This window comes from Sus scrofa, chromosome 10, assembly GCF_054392235.1.
Source record: "Sus scrofa isolate SSC_HxYL_T2T_F1_AM1 chromosome 10, Sscrofa_HxYL_maternal_Yorkshire_Landrace_v2.0, whole genome shotgun sequence".
In the NCBI taxonomy this organism is placed as follows: Eukaryota; Metazoa; Chordata; class Mammalia; order Artiodactyla; family Suidae; genus Sus; species Sus scrofa.
This window is the reverse complement of record NC_139392.1, coordinates 26,462,801-26,483,445: the sequence shown is the minus strand read 5'-3', so window position 1 is coordinate 26,483,445 and position 20,645 is coordinate 26,462,801. Positions and strand designations below refer to the sequence as shown.

At 61.5% G+C, this 20,645-nt stretch overlaps 1 protein-coding gene across 6 annotated transcripts; it reads left to right on the top strand.

The window, feature by feature from the left end:
- Window positions 1–1,592: 1,592 nt before the first annotated feature.
- TNNT2 (troponin T2, cardiac type) lies at window positions 1,593–15,646 on the top strand. Of its 6 annotated transcripts, NM_001353839.1 has the most exons (17): window positions 1,593–1,628; window positions 5,265–5,317; window positions 5,969–5,979; window positions 6,080–6,094; window positions 8,595–8,624; window positions 9,532–9,597; window positions 9,958–9,993; window positions 10,638–10,671; window positions 11,733–11,793; window positions 11,954–12,070; window positions 12,629–12,706; window positions 12,918–13,028; window positions 13,794–13,799; window positions 14,034–14,143; window positions 14,526–14,616; window positions 15,138–15,178; window positions 15,408–15,646. In NM_001353839.1, exons 2-17 carry the CDS (start codon window positions 5,280–5,282, stop codon window positions 15,451–15,453), a joined length of 891 nt encoding a protein of 296 aa, NP_001340768.1. In that variant the 5' UTR covers window positions 1,593–1,628; window positions 5,265–5,279; the 3' UTR covers window positions 15,454–15,646. The 6 variants fall into 6 exon arrangements, with proteins under 6 accessions (NP_001340768.1, NP_001340774.1, NP_001340771.1 ...); NM_001353845.1 differs by lacking the exon at window positions 8,595–8,624; NM_001353842.1 differs by lacking the exon at window positions 13,794–13,799.
- Window positions 15,647–20,645: the final 4,999 nt, after the last annotated feature.

The following is a 20,645-nucleotide window of genomic DNA, read 5'->3' as shown; positions in this document are numbered from 1 at the left end:
ATAAGCCTGGAGGTGGGAATCAGGCCACTGGGCTCAGAGGCCGCTGGGGACCATGGAAGGGATGATTTCAGCTGAGTGGCAGGGCCAGAGAGTGAGGAGCAAGTGCGGGACGCTTTCAAGGACATTGGTGGGGGACCCTGCATGTGGTTCCTGGTGGGGAGGGGGAGGGCTGGGCTTGGGTGAGAGGAGATGCAGCGGGGTGGGTGGACTCGCTTTCTCTGCCCACAAAGAGTGGGGACCACCAACGGACAGGATCTGGGGTTCAGGGTTCAGGGGCTCATGGGGAGGAGCGGGCTGGGCTAGAGGAGGGGCGTGCCCTCTTGCGAGTCAGGTGGGATGGGGGCCTTCAAGGGTCAAGGAAGTGGAGGAGGAGTTGGACTCGCATCCTCCTCCTTTGCTTTCACCCCATACTGTGGCCTTAAGATGTCTGGGTGCTGTGCTAGGGGTGGTGGACACACAAGCAAACCCCCAAACTACAGGTTGGCCTTGTGGACCCTATAACCCAGTGGGTCTAGCAGGTCGCAGTCTCTATAACCCAGGGGGTCTAGGAGATCACGGTCCCTATAACCCAGTGGATCTAGGAGGTCGTGGTCCCTATAACCCAGCGGGTCTGGAGGTCGCGGTCCCTATAACCCAGCAGGTCTAGCAGGTCGCGGTCCCTGTAGCCAGTGGGTCTAGCAGGTCTCAGTCTCTATAACCAGTGGGTCTAGGAGGTCGCGGTCCCTGTAACCAGTGGGTCTAGGAGGTCACGGTCCCTATAACCCAGCGGGTCTAGGAGGTCACAGTCCCTGTAACCAGTGGGTCTAGGAGGTCACGGTCCCTATAACTCAGTGGGTTTAGCAGGTCTAGCAGGTTGCAGTCCCTATAACCTAGGGGGTCTAGGAGGTCATGGTCTCACATTGTTTGGAAGCCGTGGTAGCATGAATGTTAGCCGCCCTCCCTGCCTGCTTTGCAGAGGCGAATCCTTATTCTTGGCTGGAAGTTCTCCCTTGTGTCTGATGTCCTGTAGTGGGTTGAGTCCCTGCCCAGCGAGGAAGCTGGCACGAGCTCAGGGGTCCAGGTGAAGACCCACTGTGCTCACTGAGGCCAGCAGAGCCTGCCTCCCACCCAAGGCCGCCTCACCTGCTGGAAGCATCCAGCAGCCCGGATGGCGTCCTGACCCACGGTGTCACTTTGCTCGAGCTGTGGCCCCACCCGTGTGCCCCCGCCCCCCAGACACGAGGAGCACCTTCTGCCCCTGCCCCACTACCAGCCTGCCTTCCCAGCCTGCTGGCATCTGCTTTATCGGGATTCTCAGGAGGGACAGCTGGTTTATGTCCCACGCTGCTCCCTCCTGTCCCCTGCCTATCTGCCCTGGTTTTAAATAGCTTATCTGAGCAGCCGGACAACCACATGGGCTTATATGGCGTGGGGGACATGTTCCTTTAGCCCTGTCTCAGCACCTGCCAAAATAGCAGCCGACACACCCCTGCGCCCCCCCCCCCGCCCCCAGCGAGTCTCCTGCCCCACATTCCTCCCTCGGCAGGGCTTGGTCCCGCGTGCCTGCTTAAAGCCCTCTGCATCCCTGCCCTCGGCCAGTCCCCAGACGGCACGGACACCACAGGATCGGCTGCAGCCCCCGTTCTCAGGTAAGATGGACAGACTCTGGACAGCACGGTGGTGTCCTGGGACCTGGCTCCTTTGTCCCGAGTCCCCGTGTTTCCTCTGAGTGGGCATCAGGGCTGGAAGAGGCTGCAGGGGAGGCATTGCGGATGCCCCAGAGCCCTCAGGTAGAGGCTGGAGGCCTGGCTCTGCCCCTGAATGCACCGTGTGCTGGTGAAGCCTTGGGTGAGCAGCTCCTCCCTGGGCCTCAGTTTCCCCGTTGGTAGAATGGGTGGATCAAATCCAGTGATGCTGGACCCGCAGGGCCCCCATTTCCCCCTCCAGGTGGGGGTTCCCCAAGTGGGTCCTCTTATCCTCAGAGAGCAGAGTGAGGCTGTGGGTACATCACTCAGGACAGTCCTTGCGGCCAAATGCTCTTCTCCCAGAAATCAGGAGGTGTCGGGAGCCTGAGAAAGGCCGCACGTCCAGGGGCGGCAGGGACCCCCTAGAGCCCTCCCCCACCCCCTGCCCCATGCAGACATGGAGTTCATCCCACCACCCCCAGACCCAGCACTGTGCCCCTCTCCAGACAGGCCATGGGCTGAGCAAGGGGGCAGCCCCTTGGGGGCACTTTCATGGGGTGTGACCCCAGCTCACAGGGTTAGAGGGTTGACCCTGAGTCTAGCTGTCCCCTCCTGGGGCCCTGCGAGTGTGACCCTTGCCCCACCCAACATGCCCTGTGGGGAGAGAAGCAGTCCCTCTTCTGGGAAGAAATGCTGGGGAAGGGGTGGCAGGAGTGCGGGGACTTTGAGGGCACATTCCTGTCCCCCTGCTGCTGGGGGCTCTGACCTCCAGGATTCCTCCTCTGACCTGGCTCTTACAGCCTGAGGCCTCCTTCTCTCAGGACAGGTGACGCATCTGAGAGGCTCAAGTGGCCCGCTGCCCCTCCGTCCCACCCTAACACCTGCTCCCCCGTACCCTGTCCCTGAGCTCTGCCAGTGGGCTAACAGCTGCAGGCTTAGGAAGGGTCCAGCTGAATGCCTGGGGATGAGGGCCAGGAATGGGACCGCCATTCCTTACAAACTCAGAGATTATTTTTGCCAAACCAGAACTGGAAGCTCCTCTGTTTTATAGATAGGCAAGCCGAGGATCAGAGAGGTTAAGTGGCTTAGTAAGGTCACACAGCAAAAACTGTGTTTTTTGTTTGTTTGTTGCTTTGTAGGGCCGCACCTGCAGCTTATGGAAGTTTCCAGGCTAGAGGTCGAATCGAAGCTGCAGCTGCCAGCCTACACACAGCTCACAGTAATGCTGGATCTATAACCCACTGAGCAAGGCCAGGGATCGAACCCGCAACCTCATGGTTCCCAGTCGGGTTCATTATCACTGAGCCACAACAGGAACTCCTTTCTTTTTTTCATTTTAAAAATTGGGTTTAAACCCAGATCTACTGACCGCATAGCAAGTATTCTTTCTGCCTTCTATGGTTTTTGCTTTACTTCCCAAGGAAGGTGACCCTGATTGCTTGGGTGTGAGGAAGCCCGGCTAGAAAGCAGTCTGTGGGGAGGGAGAGGATGGTGGTACCGTGCCCGCAGGGCTCTTGGTTGTCCAGCCTCAGCCCAGCCCTCCCTTCCTCAGTTCCCTGGACCATTGTCTCAGCTGGTCCTGTCTGCTGAAAGCCCTCCCCTAGCCTTGTGGTCGGCAGGCTATTTTTAGGGGCCAGATGGATGGGGCTGGCAGGAACAGGGGGAGGTCTCCAGGGCTGTGCGGGTGGCTCTGAGTGGTGAGGACACCCCCCATCCGCCCCGGCCTCAGGCTGGCCTCACACAATCCCTGGGAAACCTCCCCCACCTCGAGGTGACAGATTCCGACAGATTCCAACAGGCCACGGGTTCTGGCTACTCACTGGGGCTCTGGGCAGTGCTTGTCTGCCAGACTTCCACCCACCTGGGGCCGGAGGCTGTCCCCTGCCAGTCTCCCCCGAGGCCCCATTTGGAGACCCTCTGGGGTACATCTTTTCAGGACACCTTACACACCTGACATCTCTCCTCACCCCCACCCCCACACAGGGGAGCCCAAAGATCCCTGTGGCCAGCCCCTCCCTTGCTGCCACCTTCTCCCCGACTCCAGTGTGGGGGCTGGGGCGGGCCTGCTCCAATGACCCGGTAGGACAGGATGACCTAGAGCAGGTTCAAAAGGGCAGCCAGTCTGAGGCTGCAGTGGCACTGGGTCTCAAGAGGTCTCCCCAACAGGGGTCCAGGGCAGAAGTCCTTCAGAGCCCCTCCACCTCAAAGGGGCTGCCTGGTGGCGGACATCACACCAGCAGCCAGGACTGGGGCTCACTGGATGCCCACGGATGGGTGCCTGGGGTCGGTTTGGCCATGACAGTAGGCTGTGCAGGCACAGGTGTGAGGGCAGTGACCACCACTGTCCAGGCCGCTGTCACTGCAGCCAGAGTCAGAAGTTGGTGGCTGCAGCGCTGGGTGCCAGCAGGGCAGAGGCAGGGGTGGCCGCACATCACCCCTCGCCTGCTCCCCTCGGGGAGGAGGGAAGCCATGTGTAGGGGGTCAGTGACCTCTCCAAGGTCATAGGCAAATGCTGGAGGAGCCAGCTGTCTCCCTCTTCTCCTGGTCGGGGCAGGAGGTGACAGCCTGGTCCTCAGAGAGCCCAGGGCGGGCATCAGGGACCAGGCCTATCTCCTTAGGACAGAGGAAGGGCACTGGAAGACCCGTCCTCCCTGGGCCGTGTACGAGGGCCAGCGGCTCCGTGTCTGGTCCTGTGGGGCGAGTGTCTCAGAATGTGCACTCCCTCCCCCGAGAGATTCCATTAGGTGCGATTTCTATTGAGCTGGTGGCAGATTAACATGCAGCTGTGAGAGTGATGTGGTCCCCAAGCCACCCTGGGATGGGGGTGGGGGGGACCATCCACCATCTACTAGGATTCCCCGTTCTGCCTGCATTCTGTGTGTGTGTGTGTGAGTATGGTGGGTGTGTGGTGTGTAAGGTGTGAGTGTATGTATATGGTATGTGTGGTGTGTGTGTATATGGTGTGTACAGTGTGTGTGTATGGTGTGAGTGAGTGTGTATGGTATGTGCACCTGCGCACGTGTGTGTATGTGTGTGTATATGGAGTGTGTGGTGTGTGTGTATGTGTGTGTGACCTTCTCCCCCTTAGCCCATGTGCAGGCAGTCAGGACACTGAGGGCTCTAGAGCCCCCGCCAGCCTCCCCGTTGCCCTTTCTCACCAGCACCCTGCCCCCCAAAACTCCTACTCTCCATTCTGCAGCGTCGTCGTTCTAAGAGTGTCATAAATGGCACCAAGGGAACTGGTTTTTCTGCCTCCCTGAGAGCAGTTCCCTGTAGACTCATCTGTCTGGGGTGTCGGGGTGTCAGGCACACCCCCGGTTTGTTCCATGCCATCTGGTGTCGCTCCCCGGGGAGACTGCGTGGATGGGGCGGACGGGCAGCGCTTCTTGGTGGCGGCTGCTGGGCCAGGCGGAAGGGCTAAGTTTACAGCCGGTGGGAGAGTGATGGTGTTTGGAAGTGGTTGCACTGCCCCCAGAAGAGGGATCCCTGGGGTCACTGACTGATGAGGGACAGCGGTAGGGTCCCCGGGGGGTGGGCAGAGGCCCAGCTCTTCTGGCGGAGCTGGGGGACCGCACCCCACCCTGACTGTTCCTCTTGCAGAGGGAAGCGGAGACCATGTCGGACGTGGAGGAGACGGTGGACGAGTACGAGGAGTGAGTACCGGGGTCCCGGGGCTGCGTCCCCTCCTGGCCCAGGGGCCGTGTACGTCAGGGGACCTGGGGGCAGCTGCACCCCTTTGCTTCCAGCCCTGGGTGGGGATTGGCAGTGAAAACCATGCTCCTGCGGGACGAGGAGCGGCCGAGGGCTCGGAGCCAGGAGCTGGGCCTCCCAGAATGGTCCGGAGAGGTTCTATGATGACCCCAAGTCCACAGAGCCTTGTCATCACTGCCCTGGGAAGCCACTGTCCTTGCGCTGCCCTGTCCTGAGGGCTGGGAGCGGGTGGGGACACGGTATCAGCCACCCAGTCATATCGTAGGGGAAGGAGTCCCAGGGGGGACAGAGTCCCCAGAGACCTCCCTGCAGGCATGGAGGGGGAGGGGGCTGGGGAGCTGCAGTGGGGGAGCTGGGAGGCGGGGGAGGGGAGAAGCGGGCAGAGCGCAGGGGACCAGGGGCTGAGCCAGGTCTCCTGGGACAGTGGGTGGCCTCGTGGACCAGAGGTTGGTCCGGGCCAGGCCTTGTGGGCGGGCTCCAGGACACAGTGAGGGGGTCATCTTTGGGAGAAGGCATGTGTGTGTGTGTGTGTGTGTGTGTGTGGCATATATGTGGGTGCAGTGCTCTTGACAACGTGTCCCCTCACCTGGCAGGGAGCAGGAAGGTAAGCGCTCACCTGTCACTCACTGGGCGGAGGGACAACCTGGCTTGAAACTGACCGTCTCTTCTCTTCTCCCTTGCGGCTGCACCTCCTCCTGGAGCAGAAGGAGCTGCAGAAGGTAGGGGCTTGGGCAGGTGGCTGGGTGGAAGGATGGGGGACACATGGTCTGTCCCCACCCCTCCCTCTCAGCTGAGCAAGGACCCTCCACTGATAGAAGCTCCTAAGTGGGATCAGCCCAAACCCTCGTGCTCAGGAATTTGCGTGAAAGATTTAAATGTCTCTACTGTGCACCTGCTTGTTCACGCAAAGTCCAATTAATTACTAATTTCCAATGAACTTTTTTTTTTGGTATTTTTGTCTTTTTAGGGTCGTACCTGCAGCATATGGAGGTTCCCAGGCTAGGGGTCTAATTGGAGCTGTAGCCACTGGCCTACACCATAGCCACAGCAATGCAGGATCCAAGCTGCGTCTGCGACCTACACCACAGCTCATGGCAATGCCGGATCCTTAACCCACTGAGTGAGGCCAGGGATCGAACCCACAACCTCATGGCTCCTAGTCGGATTCGTTTCTGCTGCGCCACAACAGGAACTCCCCAGTGAATTATTATTTTTTTTCTCTAGTTCTTTTTTACCATGTAAAGTTTTAAATGCATGTAAAGGTAGCAAAAATTAAATCATGTGCTCCCTCCCCGCCAATGCACCCGTCATCCAGCTTAACAATCATCAACTTATGGCCCAGCTTTTCTCACCTCAGCTCCCTCTCTGCCTGGAATTTTGAGCAAAGTCATTCCAAGACATCATAGCATCTCATGCTCACATCATTCAGTAGGAATTAAAAATAAGACTCCTCTGGAGTTCCCGTTGTGGCTCAGTGGTTAACGAATCCGACTAGGAACCATGAGGTTGTGGGTTTGATCCCTGGCCTTACTCAGTGGGTTAAGGATCCAGCATTGCCGTGAGCTGTGGTGTAGGTCGCAGACTCGGCTCGGATCCTGCGTTGCTGTGGCTGTGGTGTAGGCCAACAGCTACAGCTCCAATTAGACCCCTAGCCTGGGAACCTCCATATGCCACGGAGCGACCCTAGAAAAGGCAAAAAGACAAAAAAAAAAAAAAAAGACTTTTCTAAAATCATAATCCCTTGTTCACACCTAAAAATGTTCAATCTCATGCTTTTTCAAATGAGATTATGTTCGGGTATCTGAGACGTTTCACGTCAATGTGAAGACATTTATCTTGCGAGGGTCCACTCTGACCCTCGGATCTTCGTCCTTCCTACTCTGATCATTACCACGACCTCTCTGCAGTGTCGCGCCCCTTCTCCCGGAGAGGACGAGCCCTTCTCTTCATCTTCCCATGAATGAAGTGCTCCTCATATGGAGGAAGTCAAGGGGCCTGGCTCTGTCCCCACGCCTCCCCCGGCCCAGCATGGCCCTTGGAGCCCTCAGGCTTCTGCATCCCGCGCAGGGTGGACCCCAACCCTTAGAGGCTCAGCAGATTCTCAGAAATACCACCTCCGCATGTGGGTGTGCACGTTAGGAGGGTCCCAGGTTGCGGAGAACCGGGTGGCTGGGAACTGCTGCCTCGTTCCCGTGTCTTCTGGGAGAGTGGGGGCCTCTTGCACATTCGAGGCTGTTTCATGGATGCCTGGCAAAGAGGGGACACAGAGACACAGGAGAACCTGGGGGGCGGGTGAGGGGGCAGGAGTCCATTCTCAAGAAACACCAAATACCTCAGAGGCTATTTTTTGAGTCAAAAATCTAGCCGGTACCACTTTTCCTGCAGAGATTCCTGCACAGGGGTTTTCCATCACTTTGGGGAGTTTGTCAGATTGTGACAAGGGGTTTTGGGGGGTGAGGTTTGAGCCGAAGACTCTGGATTAGGGGCCAATGAGCCTGCTATGCACAGCAGGATTGAGCTGAGACTTAGCAAAGGAACTCTCTGCTGGGATGGGGGTTTTGGCCCTGCAGTGACTGCATGGCTTGTGATGAACAGGCCACACCTGCCCCCACGGAGCAAAGTTCCCGGCTGCCCAGGACCGAGAGAGCAGGTCTAAGCCTTCGGGAGGGCCCCCCCCGCCCAGGGTCTCTGTTTCCTCCGGGAGAGACCGGTTCCAGATGCAGCCTGTGTCCCTGGGGCCGGGACGCGCTGGGCCTGCCTTAGACAGTGGCTTCCTTCACATCAGCCCTGCGCCCGGTGCGCCTGGAATCGAGATCTTTCGCGGGTCCCTGAGAGAGTCCTTGGGGCAGGAACGTGGAGGGGCTAGATGGGAGCACAGGGGTCCCACTCTGCTGTCTGGGGCCTCTGTCCCCGAGGGAGGGGCCGGCCCTGTGGGCTAGAGGCCGGACAGGCGGTTACCACTATCCAGTGAGCTGTGGCCAGGCACACGGATAATGCGGAGAAGGGGTGGTTATTTACGCTTTGCTGACGAGGCCCCTGAGGCTCAGAGAAGCTTCTGGAGCCAGTGGGTCTCCCAAGTTGCCAGGAGGAGAGGGGTCAGGGCCCGGGGCTCCGCCACCCACACCCAAGCCACCACGGCTGCCCGCTCTGGCCTCCCCCTGCGTCCAGACTAACTGTCTTGCTTCTCCCTTCGCGGCTGCTGCTCCCCCCTGACCTCAGAAGAGGAAGCCTGGAGACAGGATGGAGACGGTAGTGCAGCTTTGCCTGTCCCTGTGACCCCCCCCCCCCCATTGTCTGGGCTGGAGTGGGGGCGGGGGTGGAGGGAAGGGGAGGGGCCGCCACTCCTTTCCTGGCTTCCCCGGCTGTCCCCTGGGTTGGGCGGTGGGAGGGACCCAGGCTAGCCCATCCCCGTCCGGCTCCAAATCCAGGCTCCAGAGGGGACGGATGTCTGCCCCCGCCACCCCCGCCGCCCCTGCCAGGGCGCACCCAGCGCTCTGGGTGGCCCTGCCCTCTGCGTGGACAGCGCTTCGGCCCGGCCACCAGGGTGTGAGGGGCCTGGAGACAGAGTCATCGGAAGAGCAGCTGGGGGCTGGAAATAGAGCAGAAGGGACATGACGTCAGCCTGCTGTGGGGCTGAGGTGGGGGGTGGGCAGGCTGGCCCAGGGCAAGGGGCAGCTGGGCTGAACTTTAGAAAACACTCTCTGACAGCGAGCTCTCGCCCTCCCAGCAGCCTCCAGGTACAGGGCAGGCCTCCAGACCCCAGAGAGGCAAGTTGCAAACAGGACCCATCACAGCCCTGCGCTTCTGTCATGTTCCTGATGGCCAGCAGACTTTATGAAGGAGCAGAGAGTGCATGCTTTAGGCTTTGGGGCCACAGTTCCCATTGTAGTGACTTAACTCTGGCAGCACGAAAGCAGCCTGGGCCATAGGGATTGAGTGCTTGCGGCTGTGTTTCAATAAAACTTTATTTATAGAAGCAGTCTGGGGGCCAGCTTGGGCCCTTGGGCCATAGTTCTGGTTTAAATCACATCAGTCACCCCCCAGATTCATCTGGAACCTGGATGCTGCTGGTCCCTCTCCACACCTCTCTACCCTGGGCTCTGCCTGCCAGTGCAAGCGGGCCTGGGTGTTCACTGTGTCTGGTTCCCTTCTCCAGAGCAGGAGGAGGCAGTGGAAGAAGAGGCTGGAGGCGAGGCTGAGGCTGAGGAGGCCAACGCCGAAGGTGAGGCTCTGCCTGGGGTGAGGGTATGAGGGCTCTGTCCTGGGGCTCGGGTGGCGAGAACCCCAGCGCCACCCCTAGGGCAGCGAGAAATCCACCTGGATGGTGCTTTGCAGCCTGGACATCTGTACGTCCTGTCTGTGTTGGGGCTCAGCCCTCAGGCGTCCTCTCAATAAAGGCTGACCACGTGCATCTCTCAGCCTGGCAGACTTGGGCTCAGGGGTGGGCGTGGGGACAGACAGCTTGGGACCCCAGACCCCAGACCCCTTAGGGCAACGCGTGGCGGAGGATGCCTGGAGGGGGCTCTTGGCAGGGCTTTGAGTCGGATAGAAAACCTTTCTTGATTTCTCATGTTCTGTTTAGAAGCTGGGCAGGAAGAGGATGGGAGAGAGGCTGAAGGTGAGAACCACTGGGCGTCAGGCCTGGAGCCCCTCCAGCAGCTGTGGGGAGACACGGGGACTTGGGGAGGGAGGACAGAACTCGGTGACCATGTGTGTTTAGGGGCACTCGGTGGGGTGGGGGGGCAGAGGGGCGGACATCCAGGGGCCCAGACTGGGCAGGACAGCAGCCACAAGTCACGTCTGCACACACAGCTCCTGGAGTTCGGGGGACCCACTTGAGGGTGGGGGGTTGGGGGATGAGATGGACTGTGGGGGGGGGGGTTCCTGCTGTGGTCACCACTGGGGTCCCAGGCGGTCCTGATCATGCCTCCAGAGGAAGGCAGACAGGGGGCTTGGGGTCATAGCATTGGCTTCCTGGTCCTGGGCTCTGGAGGCCCAGGGACAATAGTGGTGGCAGAGTCCAGGGAGGGAACTGGGGCAGGGACCCTCCTTGCTGTGAGGCCAGCACTGGTGAATAAGAGGGCTGAGCATGTCCCCGGGAGCAGCTGAGAGGGTGTGGGGTTTGCAGCCCCGTGAATTGGCTCCTTGGATGCTCTTGCAGCAGGCACTGGGGGGACTGGCTGGGGGGGGGGTCCAGTCCTCAGGGCAGAGAGGGACCAGACCCAGGGCTGACCCTGTGTCCTGTGCGTCTCTCCTCTCCAGATGGCCCGATGGAGGAGTCCAAACCCAAGCCCAGGTGAGTGGGAACCCTGGAGCAGAGGGCCCAAGAGGGAGGGCTATTGGAACAGGACCGAAGTGCCCTGTGGCACAGTGGGCATGGCTGGGGACATGGCAGGCACAGACCACCATGTGCGGTTGTACAGGTTGTGTACTGCACAAGTCAATGCCCAGTTGGGTGGGTGGAGGGTGTGGGGGCGTAAGTGCCCCCACGCCCTCCATCCCTAACTGTGCCTGGTCAGCACTGTGTCATCTGCAAGAGAAGGATGGACAGGTCACAGCCCTGGGCAGATATCCTCTCCCGCCCCACAGGAGAGCTAGAACACCCTCCTTGTGGCTGAGGTGGGACCTGGGGAAGAGGGAAGAAAATTCAAGGGGGCCAAGCAGTGAGAGGTGTCTGTCAGCTGAGGCATGTGGCTTCAGCGTCACAAAGGGCCACACTGGTGACACCACCTGGGAGCTGTGGGTGTTGGGCAGGGCAGGAGGGGTTTCCTTTGGGGAGCGCCAACCCCACCAGCAGAGGGCGCTTCAGCACATGCAGGCATTTCCCCGCTTCAGTGGGACCATCTGAAACCTGAACAGCCCACCAATCCATCCCGTCCCTGTCCTGTGAGGTGGCATGGCAGTGTCTGCCCCACATGATGCCAGCAGACGGGAAACCAAGGCCCAGTGCCCGGGGACTGGAGTTGCACCGCGAGTGTGTGTGAGGGGCGAGGGCCAAACCACGGACTCTGGGGCCCCTGGGGGAGGTGCCGTGGGTCAGCCAAGCTCACCAGCTGTCACAGCCTCTCTACTTCCTGGCTGTGTGACTTTGCGCCTTGGTTTTCTTGAGTGAGATCAGCGGGTCCCGCTCCATGGGGAATTGTGAGGGTGAGGTGCAAGGACAGGTGTGGGCACCGTGGGGTGCTGAGGGGTGTGCTGAGGGGTGTGAGGATGCCTGGGTGGACACCATGCTGATGTCACCGGGCAGGTGGTGGTGGCGGCCAGGTTTCTGCAGGGAGGAAAGGGCAGTGCCTGCCCGGGTACTGACGCCCTGGGCCCAGGGAGGGCTCGGTGCTCACGCCTCCTTCTGTTCATCAGGCTGTTTATGCCCAACCTGGTGCCACCCAAGATCCCCGATGGAGAGAGAGTGGACTTCGATGTGAGTGGGGGCTTCCGGGAGAGCAGGCCCCCACGGGAGGGACCTCACGACTTTGGGGCTGGGGGAAGGTCATGGGCGATGGGGCGCACAGCATCTCCAGCGTCCAGGGTTCAGTGCCCCAGCTGCCCCTCCCTCTGACTCGCCCCCTCCCCACCCCCAGGACATCCACCGGAAGCGCATGGAAAAGGACCTGAACGAGCTGCAGACGCTGATCGAGGCGCATTTCGAGAACCGCAAGAAGGAGGAGGAGGAGCTGGTCTCTCTCAAAGACAGGATCGTGGGTGTCGAGGCCTCGGGGCAGTTGGGGGAGGGTCCAGCAAGAGCCCCCAAGGGCCCCTCTCCCCCACAGAGGGCTGGAGCTGTCATCACCCCTGCCCCTCCCACCAGGCACCCCCCCAATGAAGGGGAGACACAGCGACCCCCAGAATCCCAGACCACTCTACTGGAGCTGGGAGGTCACTAGGGTTCCTATTCTCTCCTCCCCCACCCCCTGGGCTCTGGTGGCAGCAGGACTTGGCCTCTCTCTCCAGCACAGGGCAGTGGCCAGGACAGAGTGGGGGTGGGGGGGCACTCATGGGACAGGGAGAGGCCTGCCTGACTTTCTCAGATGTTGAGGTCCATCCGACATCGAATATTGCTTGATATGGGTCATCTGAGCAGCCTGGCGTGGACCCCCCTCTGTGGCCGGGCCACTCCTCTGTGCTGGCCGCCCGCGGGACTGGCTGTGGGCAGAAGCCCTTGGAGGGAGGGCAGAGGAGAGGCCCTGGGGCTGCCCGGTGACCTCTTTCCCAGGGCCCTGCCCCCCGAGACCCATCTGCACGCACTCCCTCTGCAGGAGAAGCGCCGGGCGGAGCGGGCGGAGCAGCAGCGCATCCGGACAGAGCGGGAGAAGGAGCGGCAGACCCGCCTGGCTGTGAGTGACCCTGGGGCTCAGGCCCCTCTCTATTCGCAGACAGGACTCGGTCACAGTGCTGCAGTTCTAAGTGCACAGATGCTCCTAGCGTTTTCGAAGGCTCCCCAGCCTCATCCCTCCCCAGAGCGGCCCCCCTGGGAACCAGGGTCCCATAGCCCCATCCTGCGCTCCAGGCAGGGTTTCCAGCTCTAACGCACTCTCTGGAAACCAGGAGGAGAGGGCCCGCCGGGAGGAGGAGGAGAACCGGAGGAAGGCTGAGGACGAGGCCCGGAAGAAGAAGGCTCTGTCCAACATGATGCATTTTGGAGGCTACATCCAGAAGGTGGGGGCTGTCTGGGCTCCTGGTGTTGTGAGGAGCGGGGTGTCCACTGCAGCGCACGGGGCTGCAGGGGCATCCAGGGATGGCCCCAGCCGCTATTGGGAGGCTCATTTCTCCTGCCCAGACCCTAAGCTGGCTCTCAGCCCACTGGCTTTCCCTGGTAGGGGCCAGCTGGGGTGGGGGACCTTCGGGCAGAGCCCAAAACACCACTGTCTCTCCCACCCCTGGTCCATGGTGGCTGGGTGCAGCTGGCAGGCCCTGTGCCCTGGTCAGAAGCACCATGTGTGGCCCCGGGCAACCCCGGAGCCTCATCCCTCTCATCTGTCAGGCGGGATGGCAGTGCCTGCCTGCCTGCTTTGCGGGGCTCAGTCAGCTGCCCTGGAGAGCCTCTGAGCATGCGTAGATGGGCTGACTGCTCACTTGTGCCCACGCCCACTACTCCATCCCCAGGAAGGGGCCATGGGAAACCGATGTTCTCCGTGCGGTAAATGCATCAGAGCCTTTTCTTAGATTTCCAAGGCCCCAGCTCAGCACTGGGCCAGCCCCCCAGCCTCTGCCCCACGGTGACTGTACCAGCAGGGCCCTGCTGTCCAACAGCCCCCGCCACATGTGGACACACGTCCAATAACCGAGTTCGCCCCCACACGTGTCTGAAAGGCCCTCTCCTTCCCTGTCTCTTGCCTCTGTCCGTCCTGCCTTCTCTGTGTCTGTCGCGGTCTCCATCTCTCTTTCTCCCCATCTTCCTCACGCGGTGGCCTGGTTCTGCAGGCTCAGGTGGGTACCAGTCCTCACAGCCCCCTCTGCGTTGTGGGGGGAACCCGGGAGGGGAAGGGGCCGGGCTGGGGGGAAGGCGTGGGGAGGTCTGCTTCTTGGAGCCCAGGTGGCAGATATTGTGGGTGCTGAGGTGGGAAGAGGATGAGGAGTGGGTCCTCCTGCCTGCCGCCTGCTCTCCTCCCTGGGTTTGGGATGGGAGGTATAGGGGCCCATCCCCGCCTTCTCGCCCCCCAGACGGAGCGTAAGAGTGGAAAGAGGCAGACGGAGCGGGAGAAGAAGAAGAAGATTCTGGCCGAGAGGAGGAAGGTGCTGGCCATCGACCACCTGAACGAAGACCAGCTCAGGTGGGGCCGGTGCTGGGGCTGCACCTGCGCGCGGCGAGGGGAGTCAGGCCAAGGGCATGGCTCACACGGGCCACCAGGGGGCGCTGCGGCCCCGCTTTTCCCTCTGCCGCTGGAGGGACGGGCGCCAGGCTGGTTGCGAGGATGCAGAGGTGGAACCCATGTCCCCTTCCCACCCCACGCACGGGGAAGTAGGGGGGATTGAGGGGGAGGCTCACCTGGGGCTTCCCCTTCCCCGAGTTCCCCAGACTTTGTCCTGGCAGCACTGGTGCCCCCTCCTCTGTCCTGGGCACCAAGGCAGGAGAAGGGCCGGCCTGCCAGCTGGGTCAGAATCAGAAGGAGGCAGATGAGGGTCTTTCCTTACTGAACCCCCCGGCCTGTAAAGGGAGAAGGCCAAGGAGCTGTGGCAAAGCATCTACAACCTGGAGGCGGAGAAGTTTGACCTGCAGGAGAAGTTCAAGCAGCAGAAATACGAGGTGAGCCAGCCGCAGCCCCTACCCTGCCTCTCCCCCACGACCCCACACTGTGGCTGCCCTGTGCCCCTGTCACCCACCACCCTATCCAGCCCCTCTTCCCTGTGCCTCCCCTGACCAGCTCAGTGCCCCGCACAGGCTGATGCTTCTGGAGCCTGGGGGTTACTTTCCTGGGGTTCCAGCTCTGGGGTCTCCCCAGCTTGCGGCCTCTGGGCAACAGCTCAGCTGTACTGAGCCGGATGGGAGGGCCAGGACTCACACGCCAGGCCTCCAGTGCGGGGGGTGCTCATGGGCATTGCAGCCACTTCACTCCCCTCCAACACCATGCGGGCGCAACTGGGCGGGGTCCTAGGAGCAGTAGGGGTGCCAGCAGCAGAGATACAAAGGGACTGGCTCAGTGCTGTCCTGTGCGCCCCCAGGGCCTCTGCTGAGTGCCCTCCTCCCCCTCTAGGCCACTTGGAGCCACCTGGGCCCCGAGGGCAGCCGATGCCAGTGATGCTCTGTCTTTCCCTGTTTTCTTGCAGATCAACGTTCTCCGAAACAGGATCAATGATAACCAGAAAGTGTGAGTACCCAACTCCCTCCCTCCCCTGCCCCTCCGGTCCCCCAGCCCTTGCACCCTTTCCCCTGTCCCCTGGGGGCTGGGAGTTCTCACCTGCCTGAGGCTACTGCCCTACTCAGCCTCTGGAGACCGGTCCAGGGGCCCCCCTCGGCCCTCAGCGCCCCCGCTTCCCCACCATGGATGCCCACTGCCCTGCTCCAGCCTGTCTGACGGGGCCCTGATTTTCCTGCAGCTCCAAGACCCGCGGAAAGGCCAAAGTCACTGGACGTTGGAAGTAGAGGTGGCCTCCTTGGAGGCTGAACCTCTTCCTGCAGGGTCCTGCCCTGCACCCCCCAGCCCCTGCTCCCTCCTGGGGTCCTCCGGCCACCAGAGGCTGACTGCCTCTGCAGACAGGAGCTGGCCCAGCTGGAAACCGCCTTCATGCCTGACCCCACACGCCCGCCCCAACCAGCAATAAAGGACACCACGCACACACCCATGGCGCCTCTGTCACTTCTCTTTAGAGGGAGAGAAAGAGAGACACCCTGTCCTTCCGGGGGCTCAGGCCCCTGGACCCGCCTGGCCTCAGAGCAGAGGGACCATGACGGGAGCCCCGGGCAGCAGCTTGCGACCCCCAGGGGAGGGCTCTCAGGAGCAGGGTCCCTGCATGAGTCACTCCCGGGAACAAGGTGGCCTCTGTGCCTGGCCTTCCTTTCTCCTCCAGACTGGCGCTCAAAGTGCCATTCTCTGTCCACCCAAAGGGGCTGCTTGAACACTGGGCTGGGGGCCTCCCACTTTTCCAGGCAGAGCCAATTCTTTGCTCCCTGCTGTGTGCAGCCTGGACCTGTGCAACCCTAGTCACTGTCACTCCACCTCCTGCTGCTCGGCAGTGACCTTGGGCGTCACCCCTGCACACTCGAGAAATGGTCTGGACTTTATATCCTGTGCACATGCCATGCCCTGCGGTGGATGCTGGTGACGCCGAGGGAAGGGGATACTGTCCCCAGATGCCTGGGAGAGCTGGGAGAGCGGAGCCTGGCGACTTGGCCTCGTCCTCATACATTCATTCAGTTCAGTAGATATACGCCAGGGGCTGGCTGGCTGGATGGGGTCTCTGATGCCACAGCCCTGCCTCACCCTCAGGAGCTCGCAGCAGCCACAGAAGGTCTCAACTCCCTGGGGCTGGCAGGCAGGAGGGCTTTTTGGAGGCAAGTGTCCTCATCAGGCCACAGAGAGGGAGGAGGAGAAAGTCAGGGTGGGGGGCGGGAAGGGAAGGGGCCCCAAAGACCAGCCTAGGTGTTCCTGGAGCCCAAGGGCTCGTGGTGGGTACAGGGGGCCCCCTGCTTAGCCCCAAAAGGCAGGGAGGCAGAAGCAGGGCCTCAGGACACCGAGGGCTCTCACCATGGGAGCTCCCAGGTGGCAGTGGATCAGTGCCCCAGCCCCTCCCCCATGATGGGCACTGCAGCCCCTCCCTCGCCTGCCAACCAGAGAGAGGGGTGTGGGGCCAGAACGGATGCCAGAACTTTCCCACCCCCACCAAGCCCCCACAGGGCCCTGCCTCCTGGGTCTCAGCATCTCCCTGGAGCAGCAGGAGGGGAGCACTTTGTGGTCTCGGGGCCTGTGGCCTTCATCTTCTCCCGTGACAGGGCCTGGGGACAATCCTTCTGCCCTAGTGGACGTAGTCTCACCTTTGAAAAGCCCATGCAGGGGCGGACGCGGAGGGCAGCCTGGCTGGCTGACTCTGAGCCTCCCTGAGGCTGGGTCACCTTGTGCTCAGGTCCTCATGCAGTGCCAGCTGTGCTCTGACTGCAGCAGGCAGTCTAGGGTCCCATCCTGGCATCGTGACCCCAGGGTTGCCTCTGATCTGAGGCCAGCAGATGCCCATGTGCACGGAGCCCAGAGCCCTTCCGAAGTGGAGAGTCTGGGCAGGTGAACTCAGCAAAGAGGGTTCGACTCAGAGTCCAGGGGCCCTTCCAAGCCCAAAGACAAGGGCGGCGCTCTCCCTGTGACCTTCCCTGGGGGGAGCGGAGGGGGTGGCCGTAGCAGGGGGGTGGGGGGTGGCGGGGGGACTGTGACATGTGCACAGAAACCCTCAGATGGATTCAGGACCAGGAGGTGCCAGGGGCACACCTGCCTCCCCTCAGCTCTCCGTGCCTGCTCTCACCCTGTGCTGTCCACACAGCAGGAGCAGAACCAGACCCTGAAGGCCAAGGGGGCCTGGGCGTCCTGAGCAGCTACTCCCAACTGCACTAACGTCCCCTGTGGCCCCCTCCTCCTCACCCTGCCTTGGGCTCACCCCTAACTCAAGGACCTGTGGGGTCCCTGTGCACCACGTGCTCAGGGAAGATAACCTCCAGGCCCCGCAGCCCTGGGTCTGAGTGGACCTGTCCACACCAGCACATGTCCCGAGTAGAGCTGGATCCATCTCAAGCCCACTTCAGAGGAGGAAAAGCCAAGAGAGAACGGTGGCTTCTCCAGGGTCTGCTTGCTTTGAACCCAGCAGCGCTTCCAGCTGGAGACGCCTGGTTCTGAATCATTCTCCCAGCAAAGGCCGGCCCTACCCATCCCAGCTCTGCAGCTTTGGGCAGGTTACTGGCCTTGGCTGTGCTTGAGTTCCCTTATCTGAAAAATGGGGGAGTTCCCATTGTGGCACAGTGGTTAAGGAATCTGACTAGGAACCATGAGGTTGCAGGTTCGATCCCCGGCCTTGCTCAGTGGGTTAAGGACCCGGTGTTGCCGTGCATGAGCTGTGGTGAAGTTTGCAGACGTGGCTCAGATCTGGCATTGCTGTGACTCTGGTGTAGGCCGGTGGCTACAGCTCTGATTCAACCCCTAGCCTGGGAACCTCCATATGCTGCGGGAGCGGCCCTAGAAAAGGCAAAAAGACCAAAAAAAAAACCAAAAACCAAAAAACAAAAAACAAAAAAAAACCCCAAAAAACGGGGACACCTCTGTGCAGTGACCAGCACGGTGCTCATGGCACACAGGGTGCATGATGAGTGTTGGCCGCTGTTCCTGCTGTTTTGGTTGTAACCTGTCACCAGCCCCTTTTAGGGCTCATGGTCTAGGGAGGCCAGGTCAGTGGTGCTGGGTCCTGGCTGGCCCTCCGTGTGTGGGGTCTACGGAGCCCCCAGAAGCCCCTCTTCTCTCTGGGTTTCTGGTCAGGCCTTCTCCCTGAGAGACCGCTGGGGACAGGGGTGGCTCAAGCCTGCAGGTGCTGACTGTTCCTCCCTGGGGCCGGCCTGCGATGGAGGTGGCAGAACTGGCTCCCAGGTGGGGCCCCACCCCTGACACTGCAGCCTGGTTTCTGGAAAGGGTGGGGCAGGACCCGCCTGGCCGGTGGGGGGGTGGGGCTCCTCCTGGCCAGCCTGGGGTAGACCCAAGTGGGGGTAGGGCCAGATGTGCAGGGTGGCCCCCCGCTGGGGTCTGTGCTGCAGGCGTGGCTGTGGGTTTGTTTCCCACCTAATGTCCAGCCTGCCCATCAGTCCGACCCTGGGGGACACGGCGGGGAGACCGTGTGAGCTGGAGAAACGCCCGAGTGGAGACAGACCCATCCCCTCCTGCTCTCGCTGTTTCTCACTCTGTCCCTGTGCGGGCCTGTGCTGGCTGCTTTCTGTGTGTTCTATCCCGCCAGACCCCCGTGGTCCCTAAGTTGCAGTCCCAAGGCCACGTCCCCTGTTGACGAGGAAACCAAGGTTCCCTGGTTCAGGCAGCGTGTGAGGGCTCTTCACTCAGTCGGTGCAAAGCTGGGGCTTGAACCAGGTCTCTGGCTCCAGAGTCATGACTGCCCAGCATGTGGCCTCATGGCAGAGGCTCTGCCACCCGGCTGGGGTGTCCCAGGGTCCACCCAGGGCAGGCGTGCTCTGTTCCCTCCCCCTGCCCACCCAGAAACAGCAGCCCCTCCTGGCAGCCTCTCTGTCCCCTTGGGAGCCTGGGGATGTACCATGTTCGGCGTGGAGGATGGCCTTGGGGGGCCTCTGGAAGGAGCAGCAGACGGGACCTTCGAGGGGGCTTTGCCCTGCTTGGGAGGGCACCGGCCATGGCTCCCCTTCCTGAGGTGACCACAGCACATCTTGTAACCCATGGGAGGAATTGGCAAGCACTTGTCATTGCTTTGCTGCTGGGTCACCCACTGTACAGAGATGGACCCCGGCTGGCAGCGGTGGGGGGGCTGGGCCTAGATGCCCTCTGTTGCTGGGGTGGCTGAGGGGGATGCCTCAGGGACACTTTGCAGCCCTGGCAGCCCTCTGTCCAGCCAGATGGAGCAAGCCCTGCTGTTTCCCCAAATGTCCCAAACTCTCCCACCTCCCCAAGGCTCTTCCCTGCCCCTAGATGGCCCCTGCCTTCTGTCTTCTCCCCATCCCTGGGGGCTTGAGTCGCTATTTCCCCCCAGAGCAAGGCAGTCCTGGGGGGGAAGACTGAGCTCACGTGGCTTCCTGGCCAACACCCCCCTCTCCTTGGCCTGTGATTCAGAGCCCAGGTCTGGGCGCCCAGCCCCCTCCTTGGCCCCCTCCCTGGAGCCTCAGCCCCACCCACCTGCTCCTCCCTGTTTCAGCCCCCACCCCAACAGGGACAGGAATTTAAATTGCTCTCAACTGAAGACTCAGGAGAAAACTGCTTCCAGGAAAAGCGCCCAGGCCCGAGGGTGGGGGGGGCAGGCAGCCCCACCCTGCAGCCCGGCACTCCCACAGACCTGACCACGTGGCCACACCTTCAGGGAGCCCCAGTCCCACAGCAGTTTCCCTGCAAAGTCAGGCCTGGGCGCTGCCACCCCGCAGGGGGCGGTGGGCAGGGCCAGGGGGCGACTCCCGGGACGCTCCCTTGGAGACGTGCTGAGATGGGGCTGGGATTGTGCTGGGCTGGCAGAGGGTGGGCCAGGGAGAGCCTTTTAGCTCGAGCTGCCTCACCCCTGCCCTCTCCCCACCCTGCTCCCACCAGTTCCCCAAAGGATAGAATGCAGGGAGGGGTCACTTCGTATCTGCTGGGCAGTAGTGGACCGCAGCTTCCCCTCTGAACTTGACCTGCATACCCGTCCATGCCAAGAGCCCTCACTTGGTGCTTGCAGCCCCTGGGTCACCCAGCTCCTTGCCCTGCCCTCCCTCTGCTTCTAACTTCTCTGTTCTCACCGTGTACGGACCCCTGTTCACTGTAGGCTTCAGCGAAGCCCTGGCTCCCATAGTCCACGTGTGTGTGTGTGTGTGTGTGTGTGTGTGTGTGTGTGTGCGCGCGCACAGGCTGTGTCTGTGTGTCTCTTCCCTGCTGGGGCCCAGGGGAGGTGGGGAGCAGTGGGCTCTGCTGGGGGAGACTGGACATAACTTACACGCCAGCTCCCCGATCGCGCTAACAAGCGCTGTTAAGCTCCACGTGAGTTATTTGCTATGCACAGGCTCAGTCCTTCCACACGGAGCCAGCGCTGCATCAGTAACCCCACTTTACACCAGGCACCCAGACTCAGAGAAGTTTGGGTGATCATCCATACAGGGCAGGAGCC